Source organism: Mytilus trossulus, chromosome 10 (genome assembly GCF_036588685.1).
Source record: "Mytilus trossulus isolate FHL-02 chromosome 10, PNRI_Mtr1.1.1.hap1, whole genome shotgun sequence".
NCBI lineage: Eukaryota > Metazoa > Mollusca > Bivalvia > Mytilida > Mytilidae > Mytilus > Mytilus trossulus.
The window spans coordinates 74,026,614-74,052,969 of record NC_086382.1 but is presented as its reverse complement, the minus strand read 5'-3'; the positions used below and the strand labels follow the sequence as shown (position 1 = coordinate 74,052,969).

Genomic DNA, 26,356 nt, shown 5'->3' with positions numbered 1-26,356 from the left:
AAAGTGATTCTATATGTGCTGTCCAAAGTAAGGAGCTTATAATTGAAAGTGATTCTATATGTGCTGTCCAAAGTAAGGAGCTTATAATTGAAAGTGATTCTATATGTGCTGTCCAAAGTAAGGAGCTTATAATTGAAAGTGGTTGTTGTTTGTTGCTTTATATCTTAATTTGATTTGTTTTCGGTCTATTGTTTTGTACATAAATTAGACTGTTAATATGAAAAAGAAGATGTGGTATGATTGCCAATGAGACAACTATCCACAAAAGACCAAAATGACACAAACATTAACAACTATAGATCACCGTACGGCCTTCAACAATGAGCAAAGCCCATACTGCATAGTCAGCTGTAAAAGGCCCTGATAAGACAATGTAAAACAATTCAAACGAGAAAACTAACGGCCTTATTTATGTAAAAAAAATGAAAGAATGTTAGTTTTTTTTTCGTTTGAATTGTTTTGCTCATGTCATTTTGGGGACTTTCATAGATTAATTACTGTGTGGTATGGTTTTTGCTCATTGGTGAAGGCCATATGGTGATCTAAATTTATTATCTTCTACGTCACGTGGTTTCTGGTTGAGAGTTGTCTCATTGATAATCATATCACATCTTCTTATTTTTTCTCATCATTTTCTTATAAAAGATTTAAATTTTCTGTTTAATAGGAAATCTTCTCCAAGAGTAGGAAATAAAGTACAGTAAGAGTCCTCATACATGTCATGAAAAAATTCTAAAACATAGAGAACACCAGCATAAGTGTAAGACCTGGAAATCTAGTAATCCCAAGTATAAGATTCCTAGGTTAGAATCTGAGATGAAGAGCTTGGAATCATAAAATAAAAGAATCTATATCAATTGCCGAAGCCATTCAAGCAGCTAGCCAATTAAAATGTGAGTTAAAACTTTCGGAAATTAAAGCTGAAGTTGAAATAGGACATGTAAATGAAGACCAGACTTAACATGCAGCCGCTTCAATAATCCGTAGACAATTGCAGTCCTTAGATATATCAAATGAGAGTTACCCAACACCATCTGAAATATCGTTGTATTATTCTACACAGCACACTCCTTGCTTATTAACAAAGTTTTTGTTGTGGATTATTGATGATAAGTCATACAATGGAGAGGGTAATGTTTCTGACCTTCCTGTCGATGTGATGGGTAAAGTCCTTTCAATAGCCGAATGTATTGTTTCATTGAATAAAGGCATTTTCACCCCATTTCATCTTGGTTTGGCATCACAACTCCACCATGAGTTTGGTTCCAAAAACCTGATTGAAAATCTAAATTCACATGGCTTTTGTTCATCATACTCAGAAGTACGAAGATATCGGACTAGTATAGCAAATTTTGAAATAGGCAGAATCCAAGACACATCATATTTACCTAATCAATTATTACTTTTGAAGAAGGTGGTCATATTATTCTGGAGGGGGCTTATAATATTGATATTTATGCTGAAACTATAGATGGTAAGAATACCTTTCACTCAACAGCTAGAGCTGTCTTTCAGTATCAAAATGACACAACCAACGCAAGTATTAGTTCCATTCCGGTAAAACGTGGACCAGAAAGATCTCTGACGTTGGATGATTCTAATACCAAACTTATGGCATGCTTACCTTACGACAAGCCAAAAGAACGTTAGGATTGTGACGAGCTTTATTGATTCAAAACTAGATGTTGCTGACATGTCTTGGGTATTCCTTCGAATACTGTCGAGACCGGCCAGCATTGATCCTATTCCTATTTCTGTAGAAAGTAATGAAAAAATTGTCCCATTTTGAACAAAAGATTATCTGAATCAAAATATGAATTTACGTTTGTAGCCTATGCTTCGGTCATTGACGCCAAACCTAGCGAAATGGCAACAGTATATACCACCATGAAACAATGTTTAGATATGTCAAACCGTGCTGGTCAACAATACGCTGTACAAACTTTTGATCAGCAATTATATGCTGTCGCCCAACAGGTGAAATGGTCTATGCCGGATGTTTTTCACTCCCATATAATAAGACTCGGTGGGTTTCACGGGCTTTCCTGTTTAATAGCAACAGTTGGTAAGTTATGGGCATCAGCTGGGCTCTCTGACTTACTTGTAGACTCTGGAATTTATGCTTCAAATACAGTTGATTAAATGCTAGTTGGTAAACAGTTTAATCGTGGTGTTCGAGGATTAACATTGGCATATGAGGCTCTTATGGTTCTTTTGTTTAAGGCATAATGATTCTTAATTGGTGTAGAGATGAAAACCGTATGAAAACGATTCAACCAAATGTGTGGAAGGTGTTCCTTGGCTGTCATAGCTCATTTGCTGTCCCATGCACACCACAAAGCACTGAAGATATTGAGGAGTTCTTCAATGTTTTTAAAGAACATATTTTACCTTTGTTTGAAGAATTCAGAACACAAAAAGTCATTATTGTAGTATATCACCTACCTTTGCATTTTAGGCTATGTTTCTTCGTGCAGTTGAAATATTGTTACAGAATATAAGAGCTGAACGGGATGGTTTGTGACTTTTACATTTGAAATCAGTGTCTGCAATGTTGCCATACTTCTTCATAACTAACACACCGGACAAACTATGCTAGGTGGACTCCAGCCTACGTTTTGGATATGTTAAATTTACCAGAAACGGTTAAGTCCTCCTTTTTGTCAGGTGAGTTTGCAGTCAGACAAAAGCCTGGAACCTTTAATGGTATCTGGAGTGAGATGGCCACAGAAAACAACTATCATTAAAGATTCCAAAGGTTGTGGCGGCATTGTAGGATTGACAAGAAAAAAACCTGCATTACTTCGATGGATGCTTACAAAGCATATTCTTGCGCATTTCAGTGCTGAAATGAGAGCAAGATCTGGATTATCGACCGACACATAAGGTGAGCACGAAGAAAACAAACCAACAGCAATGAATCGCGACGAACAAAATGTGTCTGATTTGGTTAGTTATGTGCATTCAAACATGACTGATCCATTTAACATCACCGATCATTCAAAATACTTGATCAATATTTCTACAGGGATGCAAGTCTCAAAAGACGTTCAAGATTTCTTCTTAAATCTCTTGAACGTGGCAAAAGCGTGTTTTCTACATTCCTATTTCGAAGTCTCCACTAAAGACATTTGAGGATATGACTAAGACTTCAAAACTCAAATATAAAACAGGTGACTTTGTGAAAGCCCATATAAACCCAGGGATGATATTTCGTCGCACTTTAGCCCTGGCTGATGTTCGAGAAGATGTTACAGTAGACAAGATCTTGGCATATCCTATTGGTTCAATACCTTCAGCACTTTTCCACGATGATGGTACCATGCGTAAGTGTTGCAAATCAGATATAATTCACCTACTTGAAGAGGAAATCTGCTCTTCCTTCAACCTTCCGTATTATGACACAGCAAATACAGTTTTGATACGTGATGGTATGGGAATTATTCAATGTATGAATGTCAAGAAATGCAACACATTTGTTGATCTGCTACGAAACTATGTAACAATGCTTCTGACTTTTAAATGCTGGAACAGTGGTCGATGTTTTTGATCGCTACAATGTAAAACATTCATTCAAAGCAGCAGAAAGATTGCGTCGAACCTTGTCATTTGGAGCTCAAAAGGTTTATCAGGTTATTGAAAGAAGAGCAATTCCGGACTGGAAAAAGATCCTTTGCAATCCAGAAAATAAACAGTCACTTATCAGATTACTTGGTGAGTATTGCGAACGGTATTTTGGACAGTCTCCTTTAGAGGGAGGTACCGAATTGTTTCTCGCGGGTGTTTTTGAAAACCCAGAAGTTGTCAAGAGATTTTTTTATGATGGCCTGTCAAATTGTACTGACTTATACAGCACACAGGAAGAAGCAGATACACGAATGATTTTTCATTCGGTGTATGCAGATGCCAATATTTTGTCAAATGATAGAAAAGGTCGTATTATTATAAAGTCATCTGATACTGATGTGTTAGTGCTCTGTGTCCACTATTTTCCTAAACTTAAAAATACAGAGGAGATGTGGTTCCAAACTGGGTCAGTATCAAATTTGAAAGATGGAAGGTGTTTTCTACCTGTTCACGAAATATGTCGCTCACTTGAACCCTCAATCTGTAATTTACTGCCAGCCACACATGCCCTCACAGGATGCGATACGACTTTTTCTTTTTTTGGTTTCGGAAAGAAGTCTATGTACAAACTTTTGCAGAAAAGTGCAGACAATTTCCAATCCCTTCAGATAGGTTTTTCAACGGGAGATCACGAATCCGCCATTCATGATGGACGCAAATTTGTTGCTTTGTTATACGATCCGAAGAGGAAATTCAGTGATTCACATAAAGACCTGAACAAGTTAAGGGTGAAATTTGACACAACAAAAGATATGAATCTTGTTAGATTACCCCCATGTGAGGCGTCCTTTTTACAACACATCATCCGTGCAATGTTACAGACGCAAGTTTGGGTGCATTCACACATTGCAAAACCAGCAACCAGACAGCCCAAAAACTCTGGTTGGCAAGAGGGTAAAAATGGTTTACTACCGATTTTGTTTGAAGGACCTATGTCAGCAGATTTCCTTCAAGACCTTATATGCACATGCAAGGCTAAAAAGGCTTGCGATAAAAATTGTGTCTGCAACCAGCAAAATCTAGGTTGTACAACTTTTTGTTCGTGTGAAGGTTCTGAGAGTTGTAGAAACTATCTTACTCACATTCAAATTAGTGAAGAAGATGACGATGAAAATGGCGTCTGAGTGAATCATGTAAAGCTGTATATATTCATGACAATATTTTTAACAAAATGATTACAGTTGGTTTCTTTGTGGTTAATATCACTTCGAGTATGCGATTATTTGGACCTGTTTATTTTTTTGGTTCTTTGTTTTTGTGTATGTTTTGCTTGCCACTTTTGACTGACCACTTTTTATTTGTTTTATGGGTTTCATGTATGCATAGCTGTCCTGCAATAAGGGAAAGTTTGTTTTTCTATCCGTACAATATGTATTTTTAATGGAGAACACATAACAATGACGCATTGGAATTAATTGTTTCGATCTCATTCACATACCTTTGGTGAAATATTTGCCACTGACAAATTGCATATACCATACCAGAAGCATAATTTACTCTCTTTTAATTTGAAAAAAACGAAATACATCGTAAAATGTATATGTGAAGAAAAAAAATACCAATTAAAGGTCATACACATGTTTATCTTGTGTGTAAATACTGTTGCTGATCTGAATTTTCTTTAAAATCGCCATTTTTTTTTTTAATTATTTTTTTTGGAAAGTAAATTGATACAGTTTATTGCTTCATTTAGGAATTAAATTTTGTTTGTTAAAGCAAATGTGATATTATTTTTTTGATTGTTCATAGCCCCGTGTGAAATAAATGTACCGTCGGTGAAAAAATCGACCACTGCACTTTAACCTCAAATTACAAATAAATGCACCATATTTCGATTCTACGACCAGACAAACATTAAACTTTAATCATTTCTCTATACAAAAATGTATAATTTAGCCTGCAGGTAGGGTGGTCCATTAAAGTTGAAAATTCATCGACTTTGTCACTCCACTATAAGATGAGAAATGTTTTCCTGGTCAAAAATTTTGTTTTTGTAAAGAAGTATGGCAAATGACCATTATTTAAATTTTCCTAAGTTTTTAATATTTTTAAATGAATATTTTGTGTTGGATATTGCATTTGAAAATTAATGAAAAAAAAAAAAGATATAAAGGGGGGGAAAGGGGGGGGGGGCAACAATAAGTTTATTTCTTTGGAAATTATTAGGGAAAATAAGAGATTGACAGAAAACTTTACTCCAGTAGGCAGTAGTAGATTATTTCTTTGACTACTATATAAGTTAAATGAATCAAAAAGTTGGGAGAGTTTCCAATAATATTAATATTTCAATGAATCCGGAATTTTAAACGTTTCTCTCCGGTTTTCTGTTTAATTTTATAATAGATCATCAGTACGTTTGTAAAACACTAAGTTTACTGTGAAATAATAAGCTTTTTACTAACTCCGAAAGCTATAAACAATGGAAGAAAAAGAAATCGAACTTTTGAATAAATTGGAAAATGTGAAGGAACTTAGGTATATTTTTATACATTAAACCCTTAACAAGACTTTTTGTAATGCAAATCACGTTTAAATATCACAGGGGGCAGTTTTTGCACAGTTAAATCCACTCTTTCAGACCTTGCATGTTAACTAACTGGAGAGCATTAATATGAGGCAGGCATAACCTGTGAATGGGGACGAAGTTTGTATAAATTAGTTTTTATTTCAATTCAAACATGTTTAAATTAAAAGAAACGGAAATACCGTAACGTTCCCGACTTTGGTTCTGTTGTTATGGATTTAGTTGTGACGTTATTTTAGTTATGACGTCATGTTCAATGTAAACAAAGAAATGCTTTCATCAGGGTATGTTTATTTCATATCAAACAATTATTAAAAATGAAATTGGTATTGCGTTCCTTCCTATTTTATACTAGACCGATAAATATATATTAAATACTAAAAGTTTCATTCAAACGAGACCGGAAAAAGGAAGTACATTGTAGATTTCTGCGCCTGTCTGGGATTTCAAAAAGGCGACAAAAAAAGATTTGAACGATTTTGAGTTCATTAGTACAATGAAAAATTCGGGAAATTTTCCCGTATTTTTTTTTTTTATTGAATTTTCTACTGTTATTGGGGACTTCGTCCCCATATAAATTATTTTGTCCTTAAAAATTACCACTGTACCAGTCGGGTCTACCAATCTACCTCTAGCACAATAACCAATAGCTCTACCAACAAGAATAAAGGAATACTTCAAAGAGCAACCAGGGATCTCCATGGCCTGTTTGACGATGGCGCCCCGCCATCGTTCAAATGTCTTGCGCCATCGTCAAATGACTCACGCCATCGTTCAATTGTTTTCCGCCATCATTCAAAACTGTAATTGTTTTTATAGCCTGACGCCATTTTTTTTAGCAAATTATAATCAAATGCATGTAATTGCATAACCCTCAGGCTTTTTTTAAAAGAATAATCCAATACAGTTCTAACACCGGAGGGATATATATGGATTAAGACCGCTAATCACTTGTACCTGAGCTTGTACAGGTAGATCAACAAACCTGACAGGAGAATATTATCTGAAGATTAAACGATTCATTTGTCGAATTATTCAACAAAGTTTCTGCAAATGCCTATGATAATTCAGATTAAATAAATAAATTAATAATCCAAATACAAAGGTTAACAAGTCGAACACGTGCTTTTATTTTGACTTACGCAATCAGCATCCCCCTTTTTAAGAAGTACAAAATAAAACATAAAACAGTAATTATTATTTCCATCATAAATAACTCGAGTACTGCTGTATTGTAACGATAATATAGAATTACTTAAAAAGTTAAAAAGTAAAAACTTTTAATATTTCCCATTAAGAAATATTGTATCGTAATTCCGAATTCATTTCGTAGTTTACAATCAAATTGATGCATCCGCGTTTCCGGTTTCTATTTCGACTTGAAAGATGCATGTTGCATAGCATCGATTTGCTAGATAAAGTCATTAAAACCTTTTCATTTGACAACATTTGCTTTACAAATCTTTTAACCTTTTACGTAACCAATACGACTTTTTGTCTTTGCTGCAAAACAGCCATACTGGCAATGGGTTCATGACTTCTGAATTTGACAGTGTCCGTGAAAAATAAGCTCCACACATGATTTTTAACAATTACAAAAAATAGCAAGAAAACTACATGGGGACCTTCGTGATAGCTATTGGTCATTCTCGACTAAGGTAAAGGGAGGGGACACGAGGGCTTGGCCTTTGAAAGGTTACAAACGGCAATTATTGAAAATATTTTTACTTATATATATATATATATATATACATAAACATAAACTGTATATAGATATTTATAATGAAAATTCCAATAAATATAATTTAAATAAGCAATGAATTAGCATGTTAACCTATCCTTATGTGGAGGGATGAAATAATTTCGATCGCGCTACACTGGACGGCGAAGATACGGTTTCTGATTGTGAAAGTTCCTCCATCGTTCAATTTTCATCCATGGAGATCCCTGGAGCAACTATGGAGTGTGGTTTTATATCAAATAGGTCTGATGGAAGAACCCCTATGCTATAGGGTATCAGGTCTGTTCGCGCCCAATACACTTTCGTACCCTACACGTTCGCACCTCGCACGTTCGTATCCAAGGTCCGTTTGCACTCTACACGTTTGCGCCCAATTTTAATTCAAATCCCAGTTGAATAATTTGAAAATCATGATTGTTGTTTTAAATTGCTTTGGTGTAAATACTGAATGTATTTATAGATTGGTATGAGTGGAACATTGAAGATTTTAAATGAAAAACACAAAAGATAATTGTTTTAACAGTTTGGTCCCTTTGATCTGAAACAATGAAATATAGCAATACACTATTATGACCAAAACATGATAAAATCTATTCAACACACAAAAAAAAAAATGTAGTCAGAATCTCACTTCATTTTGAAACACGCCAATGAAACAAAGTTATAGCAATAAACTAACCAAAACATGATTAAGAGTTTTTCAACACAAAATAAAACATTGACAGAATTGAATTCCACTTTATTTAGAAAGGATTATTATTTTTATTTTAACAATACACTATCCAAAATATAATTAAGATTTATTCAACACAAAAAAAAATGTTGTCTCACTTTATTTTGAGACAATGACAACAATTATACTTATAAGAATACACTTGCCAAAACTTTATTACAACACAAAACCAATTAAAATTGGGCGCAAACATGTAGGGTGCGACTGGTTTTTGGGTGCGAACATGTAGGGTGCGAATGTGAAAGGGGGCGCACAAGAGTGAGTGAGAACGTGAATGGGCGCTAACGGACCCGGATTCACGCTAAAGCTTCAGTACATTGCTCATATCTTGATCTACAGGAGTATAGGATTTCTCATTAGATGTGTAGCAGGGTTGCCTCTCCTTAGTACAGGTAGAACATTTAAAGCCAGGCTTAATTAACTGAGCTAGGGAATCGATTCTTTGGCTCAGTGAGTTAACACACTGACTGTCACGCAGGCAACCAGGGTTCGAATCCTGGTGGCGACATGGCCGTGGCGACAATATGAATTTTTAGAGTAGATACATGCTCTCTGGTTACATTTGGTGCCAAACTAAAAAATCCACGATGTTTATCTGGAGTATAGCCAGGGTCTGTGTTGTTAAGAGTCATATATCAGTCAGAGCTCAGACATAAATAAGTCTGAATCTGCTTTTGACTCATAGAGGTCTAAATTTGTAAGTTTAAGGATTTGTCTCCCTTTAATGTAAGACAAAATACGACTTGAATAAGTCCAATATTGATAAACAAGAAATAATTGGCCAGAATCAAAAAGTTGCAAATATCGACTCCTACAAGTCGATAAGTGATCAAAATTGGTTAACTTCAAGACCCACGCATATTTATAAGGAGGTCATGCATCTAAATCAAATAATGATAACATTGAAAGCCAATGCTTTGTCTTTTAAAGAAAAATATGAATGAGAGTCTAAAAAATCGGAGATAATGTTAATTGACCTTACAATGCTACCACCTGGAATCACACTTAATGAGGTAAAACATCTGTGTTTAGTAAGGATGTCCAATTACATAATTAAATATAGATAGCTCAAGTCCTTGTGAACTCTCATACAGGTTTTTGCTGACATAGGTGGTGTAGTTTGGCCACAAAGTAACATTAAGTTTTTTCACCAACATAAATAGACCTAAACAAGTCTGTCATTTTCTGACTTAAATAAGTCTAAAATTGAAACTACATTTTATAATAAATACATGTTTCGACTTATTTAAGTCAAAAACAAAAATAGACTTGTTTGTGTCTGAGCTCTGACTGTATATAAAGATATGACAGATGACTCTTGTGGTGGGGGAATAGTGTAGCAGGGTTGCTTCTCCTTAGTACAGGTAGAACATATACAGCCAGTCTTAATCAACTGAGCTAGGGAATCGATTCTTTGGCTCAGTGGGTTAACACACTGACTGTCAAGCAGGTGACCGGGGATCGAGTACCGGTGGTGACAATATAAATTTGTTATGTAGATACATGCTCTCAGTTTTAAATACATGTACATCGTAACTTGTACAAAATTAAAGGTAAAAAAATGAACTTGAGTTAATAGTGTAGAATTCATCTGGATTTATTGATCAGTTAGATAATTATTTTATCAGTTGTCATGATTGTAACAAGTGTTCTATAAGACCTGTTTGAAAATGTTCTCAGTTAAAAGTTCTTTTGGATACTATGTTTGTAGAAGTAGGACAGTTCAGTTAGAGAAGATCCATGGGAAGTTCTCAATTAACTGTTGTTTTAAATACTATGTTTGTAGAAGTAGAACAGTTCAGTTAGAGAAGATCCGTGGGAAGCTAAGACATGAGATAGATGGGTCAGAAACAGAGGAGAAAAGATTGGAGGAATATAAACAGGAAATGGATCTCTTGTTACAGGAGAAAATGGCACATGTTGAGGAACTCAGACTCATACATGCTGATATTAATCTGGTAAATAAATACCTAAGATTAAAAAAGATAGAATGTCAGAATCATTTAGGAAACAATTCAGCATTCTTCATCAGTATTTGTGATGAAAAGATGCTTGAAGATCTGAAGTGATCAGTGAATGAAAAAAATCTGCCTTTCAAAGCCATATAAGTTTTGTTGTAAAAAATAAATATATATAATAACTTATCCAAGAATTTAATAAGTCAATGATCATGTTGATAGTTAACAAATTTATATATATATATGTTATAGTCAGATGATACGAAAAAAACTTGTAAACACTGAATTTATGAACAAAATTAAGATATTTACCCCAAGTTATTTTGGGTGATTTTATCAATTTCATAATACTTTATGTACTTTTGCATGTATGACATGTATTGATGAATATCTTATAATGAATGTCTAATTTAAGATGGAGACCACAATCAAACAATCTGAAGAAGACAGGAATAGATGTCTAGATAATGCTAAGAAAATGTATGAAGAATTTAAACCCTTAAAAGATGATATAGACCACATGAGAAATCTGATGGGAATGGAGAAATTACCAAGTCTGAATGAGGATGAAGAGAAACTTACTCCAGAGTTAGTCATTTTCATATATATATATAACTTTCAGGACTTTAGAACTGTACTAAAATTCTTAATAAAACTCTTAATTTAAATCAGATTGAAAACATATTGGGCATTTACTGTTACTTCATTTATTTGAAAAATTGCTCTATATAACCCAACAACAATGTAAATATAAAAAAGAAGATGTGGTATAATTGCTAATTAGACAAATCTCCACTAGGACCAAAATTACACAGAAATTAACAACTACAGGTCACCAACTCACCATACTGCCTTCAACAATGAGCAAAGCCCATACTGCAGAGTCAGCTATAAAAGGCCCCAAAATGACAAATGTAAAACAATTCAAATGAGAAAACTAACGGCCTAATTTATGTACAAAAATTATTAAAAAACAAATATGTAACACATCAACAAACAGGAACCACTTAATTATAGGCTCCTGACTTGGGACAGGCAGATACATACAGATTGTGGTGGGGTTAAACATGTTAGCTGGATCCCAACCCTCCCCTAATCTGGGACAGTGGTGTATCATTACAACATAAGAACGTACTAAAAAAATCAGTTGAAAAAGGTGTAACTCATCAGATGGATACAAATAGAAATACTACAAAGAGTGGACATTGTTTTTCTTGATAGTGATGAAAACAAAATTTAAATGAATTCAGAATAATGATAAATTTTTGTGATTACAGATTTTTTGAAAAGCAGAGTACAGAATGGAACACAGAAGCCCCTCCTGAACCTAACATTCCTCAACCATTGAACATTCCAGCACCCAATACTCAACCAATACCTGTACCACGGAACAAACCTACAGAGAGACAGCCTTTTAGACAGCAACCTCCTCCAATGAAGGTTTGTGTTGTCAATTTTGTCAAATTAAACAAGTTGCATGAGTCGAAGATTTTTTATTGATGTAAATATTCAAATTGAAAACAACCCTGAAATAATAAGAAATAAAATTCTTATATAGTACAATCAATTATCATAAAATAAATATCTTAATATGCATACGGTAAACCTTTTAAGTTTCTTTCACTTTATAATACAAATGTATTAGTTTTAAATGCCACACAAAACAATCTTATTAATTCTGTATAAAATTATAACATAATAAATTCTTTGCATTTCATGCTTTAACTTGTTAATTACAGTGGCGGATCCAGAAATTTTCATAAGTTGGGGCCCACTGACTGCCTAAGAGGGGGCCCGCTCCAATCACGCTTCAGTGATTCCCTATATAAGCAACCAAATTTTTTCCCAAAAAGGGGCCCCCCTTATATATTCTAATATAAAAATGAAACCTTAATAAATGGAGCACATAAAATGTAGTTGTTCCACATTGTAAAAACTTTCTGCTTGTGCTCACCTTGTCACCAGGCCACATTGATACATGTATAACTGTAAAAATCATACCTTCCATGCCTTCAGAAGGTTACAATGAGATTTTCTCCTGGAGTGCAAATAGTTGGAATTCAATTAATTTTCAAACATTTTGGCCTGAGTATCACTGAAAAGACTACAATTTTTATGCTACACCCAGTAGTGGAGGGGGCATTAAGTTTTACACTTGTTCATCTGTTGAAATTGATTTCCATTCTCTTAACTTAAATTTGCCTACACAAAATGAAATGATACTAATTCTTATAAGCAATTACCTAATAACCACAAAACACAGATCAAGTGTGAATTTGGTTGGCTTAACTTTGTAAGTTATAATTACCTTTTCCCAATTTTCCAAATGTTTCCATTCTCATAACTTAAGTTTGTCCAACCAAATAATGTGAATCTTAAACAAAATGCTTACTACCACAACACATACATCAAACCTGAATTATGGTGGTGTCAATTTTACCATCTAAAGTTATGCCCCTTTACAAATAGAAAATTACTGTATTTTTCCATTTCATTCTCTAATTTAGTATGCCTCAACCAAAGTTTAGGAAACTTGTACACAATGCTCCTTACTAAAACGCAGATCAAATACAAATTTGGGTAGCATCACTTTTACCATTCTTGCTTTATGTCCCTTTGAAATTTTATATGATGCAAGCAGCATTATCTGTGTCCAATAGACACATTCCCCATTTATTTTTCAATGGTTCAGTAGAACTAGTATTGTTAAATGCACTACAAGATATCAAGTTATGGAATCTAAATTTAAAAATCCAATAGATGAAAACTTGAACTAGATAGAAAAGTAACATACAGAAGATGATATAACCAAAGTATCAAATACAGATCTGTACACAAAATAATTAGCATTTAAAAGTAAAATCACAAAAATACTGAACTTCATAGGGTTGTAAAAGCGTTGCCCATGCGCACATTTTTAGAATGAAGCGCCTCCATGCTCCATACAAATGTACTTCGGTCAACGCTTTTACACCCCAATGAAGTTACTAAAAGAAGCATTCAATTCTGAAATACAGCTCACTACTGTACGATTTTAAACTAATAGTTTAACACCTGACTAATTGATTATCCTGTAAAGCCATATTGTATAAACAAATATGTTTTGATTGCATATGGATCTCGAAATTAATAAGACAACCCGGTTTTGACAGGTTAAAATTAATGTAATTAAGAGTATTGAGACTGCATAATAAGACAGGAATTTGGAATACACAGGGTCTGGTTTACAAAGGGTATTTTAACAAAGACTTTGAAGGGGAAAAAATTGGTCTTTAGTTTTCGGCGGGAATGGACAGGAAACCGATTTATTCAGGGTCTGGTTTACTCAGGTTTGACTGTACTTCTTAACTCTATTTGTAGGAGTATAAATTGTTATTATTATTTATTTTTTTAAATTGTTATTCTTCATGACAGAACCTCACAAACATTACATTATTTTCTTTTCTCTAGGCTTGTTTATCTTGTCATCAGCAAATCCATCGTAATGCTCCAATCTGTCCTCTGTGTAAAGCTAAGAGTAGATCCAGAAATCCTAAGAAACCAAAGAGAAAACTAGACGAATGAGAGATTATCTCCCAGAACCAATGGTGCTGACACAATGGTTGTGAAAAACAGGGTTCATAGTCCCTATATGATGTCCTTAGCTTGTAGAAAGTAGTGATGTAGATCTCAGACAATTCTTAATAAACAGTAGTATACACAGTTTGTTGAAATGAAGACACCACATCAGCATTGATCAAATAATATAGAAATGTTGTAATGTACTTATTTTGTTAAAGATCATTTGAATTGGCAAATATTTTGTATGTAAGATCATGTTTTTATTTTCTATTCATAATCAGGAATTACTAAGGTAGCATTTTAGCAGCTTGGATTTTTATATCTTATTTTTTATAAATTTTTGTTCCTTATAAATGTAAAATGTTGTGTTAATGGCTGAATATATGAAGGTATTAATTTTATGATGAAAGCAGCTTTAAAATTTTGGTTATTAAAATCTTGTAAAAAAATATTTTATTATTTAATAAGGCCCAGCAAATAAGTCAGATAAAAGCCTATAGTAATCAGGGTGATAACCCTCCCTGTATTGATTATGTCTGTCGGTCACAAATTATTTCCACTATTTTAACTTTCAAAATCATTGGATTTGGGTATTAAATAAATGTATTTGTAGATATAAGAAGATGTGGTATAAGTGCCAATGAGACAACCCTTCATCCAACTCACAATTTGTAAAGGTAAATCATTATAGGTCAAAGTAGGGTCTTCAACACGGAGCCTTATCTCACACTAAAAAGGAAGCTATATAGGTACCCAAATATGAAAAGTGCAAAACCATTCAAACAGGAAAAACCAACTGTCTAATCTTTATAAAAATCAAGAAACAAGAAACACTTGTGTACAGTATCTGTATCTGTATTTTCTATCTTCTGCCAATTTAGGCACACCTCCACAAATAGGAGTATGAAAACTATCCACCAATATATATAAAAAAACAAAAACGGTCACACATTGAATTATTTACAGTTATATCACAATCCTCCACCAATAAAACAAATTGTCAAGGTTTATTTACACACACACAAAAAAAGAAAGATTCATCTGCTTTTAAGTCTATTAATGTCATCTAAGCACGCTGTCTCTTACCTGCTATAAATTGAGAATCTCAAGGATTTTGAAAAAGTTAAAATGTTTATACTTATTAAAAAAAAAAAAACTAGATGAGATAATTTATACTGTTTGAAAATAATTTATCCATAAGTATGAAAAAATTTAAGGGAAACAGGGAAGTACCAAGGTGCAATCAGTCCTCAACAAGGAATATTTTTTAACAGTTTTTGACTCTTTTGAAATGTCCAGTAACTGATATCTTCTAGCATGTAATTTATAGCACAAGCTTCTGCATAATGGTTCTAGTTGAGTATCAATGTCTGATATAAGAGCTTGAGAATTCAACCGTGTGCAATAAACATATGGGTTGACTATTACTGTTGTAATATGAACTGCAGCATCTACTTTATGTTTGGCAAATAGCTTACTACTAATGTTTATTATTTCTAACATAAGATGTTTTCGTATGCATTCTAGTTCTTCACAAATCAACAGGAAATGATTCATAGTTTCTTCGTTCTTTTTGCAAATCATGCAGGTACCATCTGGTATAGCTTTATTGAACACAGCCCTTTTCCTGAAGAATGTAGGTTCCAGTTAAGATTTTTAGTCGGACTGGTATTCTAGATATGTCTCTTATATTGACTGATATTGTTCTTGCTATTTGGTGACATTTTCCAATAGTGAAAAATTCTCCAAGATGTTCTAGAGATGTAAACAATGTAATTTCTAGTTTAATTCGATTTGACCAATAAATATTGATTTTCTGTTTCACCAAATTCTTCTATTGCATTATCAAAAACTAACAACCACTGAAAAACAGGTTCAAATTCCTGACAAATACAGTGGGTTTTAACGTTTGAACATGCACCAGCCTTCACCTGAATCTAAAATAACTATAACATCACAACATAGAAAGACATACTATAAAATATCAATTGAAATGGTTTAAATAAATCAAAAGACAAAAACCAAGTAACTCTACACTAAATAATTTAGTCTTAGATGCATGATTTTTTTTTATTAGATAACTGCTAGTACTTTCAGATCTGTTCATTGTGTCTTTTTGTGTCGGGATGTACAAGTACCTGGCTACGTCCACTTGTATTTTTGTCCATCTGATTAGTTCAGCCTTTTTCAACTGATTTTTTTTATTGTTCGTTCTTATGTTGTACTGTTCCAGGTTAAGGTGGGGGGATTCTGCTAAAATGTTTAAACTCGCCACATTATGCATGTATGTGTCTGTCTCAAGTCTGGAGCCTGTAATTCACTGGTTGTCCTTTGTTTATGTGTTACATATTTGCTTTTTGTTCTTTTTTTTTTATATAAATAAGGCCGTTAGTTTTCTCATTTGAATTGTTTTTACATTGTCTTATCGGGGCCTTCTATAGCTGACTATGCGGTATGGGCTGTGCTCATTGTTGAAGGCCGTACAGTGACCTATAGTTGTTAATGTTTGTGTCATTTTGGTCTCTTGTGGACAGTTGTCTCATTGGCAATCATACCATATCTTCTTTTTTATATACACTAAACACTAAAATTTGATATTTGACACAATGTGAATAAAAAAAATAACAAATAAGGGTGTCGAGATGTAAAACAAAATTGGAAAGATCTGGACTAAATGCTGTTAAATAAAAAAATAACATAGGTAGATAAAAATAATTTTGTAGTAAGGAGCACAATGAGTAAGGAAATATTTTACAAAATATATAAATTTGTTGTTTATAGTATTACAACAGAAGTGAAAATGTATTGTCATACTAAATACTAATTATCAAAGGTGGTATACATGTATAACTTAAAATAGTGAGACAAGATATAACGCAAATTAAATAAGTAAACATTAATTTAAAAATAAATAACAAAAATGCATTACAAACAGGTCAGATTAAGGATGTACACCTCTGAGGAGCCAAAAAATTCTAGAATTAAACTTTTTTTCTAAACCTGTTTTTTGGGTTCATATGACTGTAAAAAAATAATTGGTGAAGAAAAAATCATATGGTGGTGCACTTCTTTTTTTCCCATTTTTCATCAGTTTTTACCTATTTTTGGGCTAAAATCATGAAAAAAATCACATTTCCACAATTAAACTTTTTGTCATACTTTCAATAAAGATAAAGGGGATCAATCTGAATAAATTTCAATTATAAAAACTATAGGTAGGTGTTAATATAAGAAAGTTTTATCATATTTTGATGCTTTTTTGTGCCAAATTTACCATGTTGTCAATTTTGTCAATTTCTGATTTTTCTCCGTTTTAAGTACAAATTGCATATTTTTTCAACTTCTTTGTTATAAATGATTAAAAACATACATATCTAAGAAATTTAAAAAGAAAAAAGGGATGTGGGATGTACATGTTTCTGGTAAAATAATTTTTTGTATCCCTCACCCATTTTCTCGAAATTTTGTCTAAAAAGACTGACTTGATTGGTAATAAAATTTGAAAAATTGATTACTCACTGGAAATACCCAATTTTTTCACAGAGTTGAGTTTGATTATAACATTTTTTAAATTCATACATATTTTCCACTTGTATCACATGTTTTAGACATAATTGCAGAACGAGACTTCAACGAGACTGAAACGTCAGAAGAATACATCCTTAACACGGAAATATGACTTGAGAGTACTTGAAGTTACTGAAAGCTTGTTTGTACAAATTAAAAGACACAACTGGCTAAAAAAACTTCAAATTATTAGAAGCTCTGAACTCTTCATATTTACAAAATCATTTATGCTCTCTAACTCTCAATAATCTTGGATTTTGGGAATGAAACCTGACACAGTTGTTTACCACTACTAGAAAGTATCCCATGCAAGGGAAAAAACGGTTCAGTCAAATAAATCATCCAGTGTATAAGCATGGTAAGAACACAAATTTTTTCTGTACTCTATTGATCCTGATATCCTTCTATGTATTGTCAAATCGTACTTCTATTAATGGCGGGGGAGCAGTTTTTGTTGAGCCTGAAACTTTTGTTACAGAAAGCTCGACATAGGGATAGTGATCTGGCGGCGGCGTTAGCTAACTTAAAAGCTTTATATTTTAGAAGGTAGAAGACCTGGATGCTTCATACTTTGTTTATAGATGACTCATGTTACGAACTTTCCGTCAGTCACATGTCCAATGTCCTTGACCTCAATTTCATGGTTCAGTGACTACTTGAATTTTTTTTTTTTTTTTGTAATGTTAAATTCTCTCATTTGGTATGTGCGTACCTTGCAAAGTCCTCATGCCTGTCAGACAGTTTTCACTTGACCTCGACCTCATTTCATGGATCAGTGAAGAAGGTTAAGTTCTGGTGGTCAAGTCCATATCTCAGATACTATAAGCAATAGGGCTAGTATATTCAGTGTATGTAAGGTGTACATGTCCAACTGGCAGATGTCATCTGACCTTGACCTCATTTTCATGGTTCAGTGGTTATAGTTAGATTTTTGTGTTTTGGTCTGTTTTTCTCATACTTTATGCAATAGATCTTCTATATTTGTTGTATGGAATGATTGTAAGGTGTACATGTCTAGCGGCAGATGTCATCTGACCTTGACCTCATTTTCATGGTTCAGTGGTCAAAGTTAAGTTTTTGAGTTTTTGGTCTTTTTATCTAATTCTATATGCCATAGGTCAACTATATTTGGTGTATGGAAATATTTTATGATCTATATGTCAGTCGCACAGGTGTTATTTGACCTCGACCTCATTTTCATGGTTCATTGCTCAGTGTCAAGTTTTTGTGTTTTGGTCTATTTTTCTTAAACTATAAGTAATAGGTCAACTATATTTGTTGTATGGAAGCATTGTTAGCTGTAAGTGTCTGCCTGGCATGGTTCATCTGACCTTGACCTCATTTTCATGGTTCATTGGTCTTTGTTTAGTTATCATGGTAAATGTTTAGTTTATGTGACAGTTTTTAATAAAGCTTCATACTTAGGACTATCAACATAGTATCAATGATTTGTAAAGAAGGCGAGACATTTCAGCGTGTGCACTCTTGTTGCAACAGGAGTTCATCACTGTCAAAGAGGCCAAAATATAATGTATTAATATTTTTTAAGTCATATATGTAAGTGCCATAGAATGAGGCAGATGGTATGTTGCTACTGAAAAAACAACTTTACAATAAGAAAACTGATGAATTTAAGCTTGTAATAAAGTAATAGATTTTGGTTTGAAGATGTATGTCACAATAGGAATTGATTGATTGTTCGAGATTAAGTCCACTTTCAGCACTACTGTCTATAATGTTGATGGTCAGTTTTGATTGATAAAGGAAACCTGAGAAAAACTGCTGACCTTTTGTAGGAAATATTGCAATTCAATGCCACATGTTTAACGCCCAAGCTACAAAAACAAATTCTGATTTGATTAAGAGGTTTGAAACAATAACCCAAATTTATGAAAATAGTATATTAACATTGCTGACAATTATTTTCACTGTCAGATGATGTCATATGTGTTTGTGTAGATTTTTGCTTTTGTATATATATCTTTATTCTCAATAAACCATCATTTTGACAAGGTATAGAGAAATACACAATATTATGTACAATATTTACAATATATACAATATTCAATAAATACATTTAGTAAAAGACATGTTACAAAAATAATTAATAGGGTGGGGTCACACTAGATAAAGCCAGGAGTTCACACAGATTTATTTATAATTTTGATAAATTTGCAGAGTTTACTCAACTTAACCTTCTTTTTTGATGACATTAATAACTTATATTTTAAAATATTTGGCTTTGTGTAGCTATACTTTTCAATGTAATTTTTCCTCTCCTGTTCAAAAAATTTGCATTCCAAAATAAAGTGAAATTCATCCCCGAGTTCATTGTTTTTACACAGAGTACAGTTTCTATTTTGTCTGCTGGTGTTTAGCCATCTACCAGCTTCAATGGGTAATTTATGATTAGTCGTTCTAAATCTGCAAAATTCTACTAGATTTTTGTTATCTAAAATATCTAAATAAGCTTCAGAACTAAAACTATCTTTAAATACTTTGTAATTTATAGCTTTTGGTGATTCTTCTAACAGTAAGTGCCAATTCTGTTCAAATTGATCTTTAAGGTTTCTACCAACTGTAAGACGTAGCCAATTCAAATTAATAAACGTTTGTGAATTCCAAATATATGTTAAGCCACATTCATTCAAAATATTTTTTATGTAATCTAACCATAAAAATTTATCTCCATTTACAAATGACAATTGAAAACATAAGTTATAGACAACTTTTGACAATTTTGACTCCTTTCCAGAAAGAATTTTACCCCAGAATGATATCATTCTATTTTTTATATCAATTTCTAGAGGATATCTTCCAAGTTCGCCATATATCATATACGATGGTGTAGAAGATTTTAAATGTAAAAGCTATTTGCAAAATTTTAGGTGGACTTTTTCGATTATTTCATTATTGCTAAAACCCCATACTTCGCACCCATATAATAAAATAGGCTTTATCATCTTATCGAATAATTCTAGTTGCGTTTTGATTGAAAGCCCGTGGTTTCTGCCTAATTTTAGAACCTCGTAGAAAGCCTTCGTAGCTTTATTAGCTATGGACTGTTTCTCTTTCTTAAAATTCCCACTTCTAGCTAAGTCTATTCCTAGATAATTAATACTATTCACTATTTCTAATTCTGTTCCCTTCAAATTGAAATGTAGGTTTCTTGGAAGTGTTCCTTTAGAAAATATCATGATTTTACTTTTATCTGCATAAATTTACTTTCAGTTTCCATAAAGTACAGTAATCTTGAAATGAGTCAAGTTGCCTTTGAAGATCTGCAGCTGATTCTGCCATTAGCACAGTATCATCAGCATACAAAATTACAAATAATTTCAAATATGTATTAAGTTTGATTTCAATTTCGTTAGTTATCGTTTGGAGACCATCTAAGTTACAGTTTGATAAATATGAGTCGAGATCGTTCATAAATAAGGCGAAAAGAAATGGTGATAAATTTTCCCCTTGGCGTACCCCGTTACTACACGGGAAAAATTCTGACTTACAATCATTATAAGAAATACAAGACTTTGTACCGTTATACATATTTACAATTATATTATACATGTTACCATTCATATTATTCACTAGCAACTTGTACCATAGTCCATCCCGCCAAACTTTATCGAAAGCTTTTACAAAATCAATAAAAGCGCAAAACATTTTTTTCTTTTTGTTTTTTAGAATTTCAAAAAAGTTAAAAATTATAAACAAATTATCGATTGTTGAATAGCCCTTACGAAATCCACATTGATTTTCGTTCAAGATAAGAAATTCGTCTGAGAACTTAGTTAATCGCTCACTCAAAATTGCAGTAAAGAGTTTCCCGAGGCAGCTTAAAATTGTAATTGGTCTATAATTTTTTGGGTCTATTTTGTCACCTTTGTTTTTGAAAAACGGTTTAATATTTCCAATCAGCCAACCATCTGGGACAACACCTGTTACAAAAATGATATTAAATAGTTGTTTGTAAATATCTAAAAATATAGTTTCTGTTGACTTGATATATTCATTTACAATCAAATCTTCTCCCGCGGCTTTATTGTTTTTTAGTTTTTTAATACATTTTTTAATCTCGTCTTTTGAAATGTTTTTATTTATACTTTCGTTCAGACGATTAATATCGTAAGGGTCAATGTATGGTATGTAAATGTCTTGTTTGTCATTTGGTTCCTCGTTTAAAGATTTAAAAAATTCAAAAAGTTTTTCCATGGGAATGTCGGGTTGCTCCCGGTTTTTCCCACTTTTTAATAGTTTCCAGAATTCTTGTGAATTATTTGATTTAAAATTTTTAATTTTCTTTGACAAATTTCTTTTGTGATCAAGAATAGCTTGATCCATAACTTTTTATATCTTTTTTTCAGCTTGTTTCAAGTCTTGAAAATTTTGATCTGTTCTACATGTTTTGAATTTTCTATTACGTTTTCTGAAATTTTGTCTCTCAAAGTGACAGTCGTCATTAAACCATTCTTTTTTCAATTTTCCAAGTTTCTTTTTACCTTTTTTCTTAGAATTCGAAAATTTACATGTCCCGAATGTGGATTTCGCAGATTTACAAAATATTGAACATAAATGGTCAAGTAAGGTATTGATTTTTGTTTTATCAACTGACGAGTACTTTTTACTAAAATCTAGATGTCCACTTTCTACTTCGTCTAATAGTATCTTTAATTCTTCAACTTTGCCTTGTTCAATCTGATCTTTAAATTCATGACATTTTTCATTATCCCATTTCTTAATTTTTTCAGAAAATATTTGACGATTACGATTCTCCCCCGTTTCCTCTACATTTTTCAGGGATAACCCCGACAATGAAATTGCTAGTGCACAATGAACATCTGAATAAAAATGACTAAAATCAAGTACACAAAAATTTCTAAAATATTTCAATAAACTTGTAGAACTTATACAATAATCTACAATGCTAGCATTTTTACATGTTAACTGTCCTGTCATTCTGTCTTCACCTATTCTACCATTTACAATAAACAAGTTATTTCCTTTGCAAAAATCTAAAATTTTGTTTCCGTACCTGTTTCTAATAGGGTCTAAACTATTTCTTTTTCGTGGTATATTCAATAAGTCAAGCGTTAAAACATCGTTTTCTACAAAATTCGCCGCATTGTTTCCATGCGTTTCTTTTGAATGTAAAAAATCATCGTCGTTGGCCGTTCGTCCGTTAAAGTCTCCAATTAAGGCTACGAATTTGTAATTTTTTGAGAAATTTGTATACTCGTCCTCAAGTTGACTAAATGCATCATGTGAAGAAAATGCAGTATATTCAGGGGGTATATATACTATACCTATAACAATATCTTGATCTAAATTTAAGAGGTCAGATGAGACTTTAAACCAAAGCACGTATTTACAATGTGTAAATAAAGGTTTTATTTTACTTGCTATTTCTTTTTTGTAGCCAAGAATGATACCCCCAGATCGAGTTTTAGCTATAGCTTTTCTATTTTTCATATGAAATTCCTATCCTGTTAACTTAATTGTGTCAATATCATCAGTTTTGGTTTCTACTAAACAAATTATGTCATTTTTTCTTATTAGTTTTTCAAATTCTTCATATTTTAATCTCTTCTTAATTCCACAACAATTTAGACCTATAATATTCAAAACATTATTATCTTTAGTTTGACATGTATCATTATTATGGTTATTTATATTAATGTTATTAACAGATGGATCATTGTCTTTTTCTGATTCGTCTACACTGATAAATGTATATTCTCCTTGGCATTTCTAATGAGGTGTCTCAGGACTAGACCCTGCACGCTGTCGTTTGTATCGTCCATTCTGTGTATCATTGGATGGAGTCATCAGAACGTCCCTGTATCCAGTGTTCTCTCCGCTACCTTCGCGCTGTATTTCTATTGGTACTGGTTCTTGGTTTTGCGGAGTGGGGTTTTCTGTATTTGATCTTGGAATAAACAGTTTCCCATCGATATATAACTTGTCTCGAAACATTTTGACAAGTTTTCCGTCCTGTTTTGCCAATTTCATAATAGGATAAAGCCTTTTTCGTTCTTCTTCTATTTCAGCAGGGAACTGTTCCTGTATTCCGAAAGGTTTACCTCGTAACTTGTTCGCATTTTTAAGAACGTGTTCTAGGTCACGATGATACAGAAACCGAACTATGATTGGTCGTGCTCTATTTAGGCTTCTCTTTCCAAATCTATGGACATTTCCAAACTCAATAGGGTGTTGTATATCAAGTTCTTCGTACAAGAAGTTCTGCAGCTTTTGTTCACAATTTTCATATTTTGCAAAGGCTAAACCTTTAAAAATCAAATTGTTTTTCATTGACTTACATTGTAGATCTAAGATCGAATCTTTAAGTTTATTAATTTCATTGAGAGGAAGCTCTAGTTGTTCTTTGGGACTTTGTTCTAGATGAGTAATTCTTCCATTGTGGTGAATAACTTTTCTCAAAATTTGTTCGGATCGAGTTTGAATGTCATCAAAAAGGTTGCTTACGCCTTGACAACTCGCCTGACAATCAGCAAGCTGAACGTTGATTTCACTTGTCTTAGTTTCCAAAGTTCTTACTCTTGCAGACACTGACAGCATAGATTGGTGAAGGTCATCTATACGTTTGTCAAGTTTCGTTTCCATTCCTTGAACTCTGGAATCAATGTTAGTTACAACTTTTAGGATCATATTAAGTAGATCCATATTATTAGTGCCATCTTGTCCAGTCTCAATTATTTTGCGGGTTCCTCTATAAGTTTACCGGTTTCGATGAGAGACATTTTTACAGAGGTCATAGGTCAAATTTACTATACAGTTAGTTGATTTTACACATTTCACATAGGTACAAAGTCCAACTTCATTCAAGGCGTTGTGAACTGTTTTATCTGTAAAGTTTCGCCCCTGGGTATATTCGAGCCAAGGTCTCAATGAACAAAGAAAATATTAATAAGTTCTTATAAAATGTGCATTAGACACCTCCAAAATATTCAAATTTTACACAAAACTGTATACTAAAGTCAAGATATTTACGTTTTGCGAAAGATAAATTCCATATCACAAGTAAAACTATCCAAACTCGAAGAAATTATGTGGAACGAAAAAACACTTCATGTTGGTTCAATCACGTGACCCAGTGCTTTGAAACATGGTATTGAACCTTCTAATTCCTGGATATTTTGACAATACTGAGCTCCCTCTTATTTGTTTTATTTACAAGAAATCTACCCGGAAATTTGTAGTTAATTATAACCAATTGTGTAAAGATGTTTTAAATCTCAGTGAAAATACACCTACTTCATGTAATGGTGGTATAATTACGCATACATTTATGGACCCATTTCCCATGTTATAACAGGAGATCTTAACATCGTTCAAGACCGAGAGTTAAAATCATTCCTCAGTAAAGGACCTAAATATCGTCCCCCGTCAGCTATTAATTGGAATGAGTGTCGTAATATCATCCACGACTCACTCCGTTAGTTGATATACGTATTCAACATTTTGAAGAACATTTTATTATTAACAATAACCACAATAAACCTATTTCTCGAATCAAACATAAACTAAAAGAACTAGCCAAGGAATTTGTTTTTGTCCCGGCCGATAAAGCTGCTAATAATATTATTATTGTTTGACGTAAATTATTCATTGAGGTTCTGAAAAAAGAAATTACCAATTCACCAACATTCCAACTGATTCAATTTTCAGAAAACGACATCTGTAACAAACATAAACTTTTAGCTACCGCTTTACACGCAGAACCGAATACAATGAAAGTCCCTTCTATGTATTGGCTTCCGATGCTACACCAAACACCTTACAAATATAGATTTATTTCGTCTTCAAGCCATTGTTCCACTACTAAATTGTCTTCTTCTTACCAGTTCACTTGGTACAATCAAAAACCTGATAATAAATTGTTCAAATAAGGCCTTCGAAAATAGTGGAATTAATTACTTTTGGAGTGTCAAGAACTCGTTCTCGTTGGAAGTACTTTAATAAATTGCATGCTTATATTGGTGATTTTGAATCTGTTCAAAGTTTTGATTTTTCTACCCTGTATACTACATTGCCTCACATTCTCATTAAGAAAAAAAATCACCCACCTAATGAAATGGACATTTTAAAAGTCAGAATGTGAATATATATGTTCAAACTCTTTAAGGTCATTTTTTAGTAACAATAAACAAACAAACTGTGTCAAGTGGACATGCTTGATACTATATATGCCCTTGAATTTTTACTAGATAACATTTTTGTTCGCTTTGGAGATTCCGTATATCGTCAGGTTATCGGAATTACAATGGGGACTAACTGTACACCACTTATTGCGGACCTGTTTTTGTGTAGCTATGAATTACAAATTATGACAAAAATCAGCAAAAACCCATCGAAACAACATCTCATAAACAAATTTGATAATACTTTTAGATATTTGGATGATATTTTGGCTCTCAATAATGACGACTTCAGTATGTATACTAAAGAAATTTATCCTGTTGAACTGACTTTTAAAAAAGCTAATACTAACAATGACCACTGCCCTTTCCTCGATCTTGATATCTATACCACTAACGGAAAGCTTAATACCAAAATGTATGATAAAAGAGACTTATTTTTCATTTCCTATCGTTAATTACTAGTATCCATTTTTAGATGGTGAC

At 32.9% G+C, this 26,356-nt stretch overlaps 1 protein-coding gene across 2 annotated transcripts; it reads left to right on the top strand.

Annotated features, from left to right (window-relative positions):
- Positions 1–5,965: 5,965 nt before the first annotated feature.
- On the top strand, positions 5,966–14,563 carry LOC134688547 (zinc finger C4H2 domain-containing protein-like). 2 transcript variants are annotated; one of them, XM_063549346.1, is made up of 5 exons: positions 5,966–6,102; positions 10,412–10,583; positions 10,999–11,171; positions 11,861–12,023; positions 14,034–14,553. In XM_063549346.1, exons 1-5 carry the CDS (start codon positions 6,047–6,049, stop codon positions 14,145–14,147), a joined length of 678 nt encoding a protein of 225 aa, XP_063405416.1. In that variant the 5' UTR covers positions 5,966–6,046; the 3' UTR covers positions 14,148–14,553. The 2 variants fall into 2 exon arrangements, with proteins under 2 accessions (XP_063405416.1, XP_063405415.1); XM_063549345.1 differs by having other exon boundaries at positions 5,983–6,102; positions 10,337–10,583; positions 14,034–14,563.
- The last annotated feature ends 11,793 nt before the right edge of the window (positions 14,564–26,356 follow it).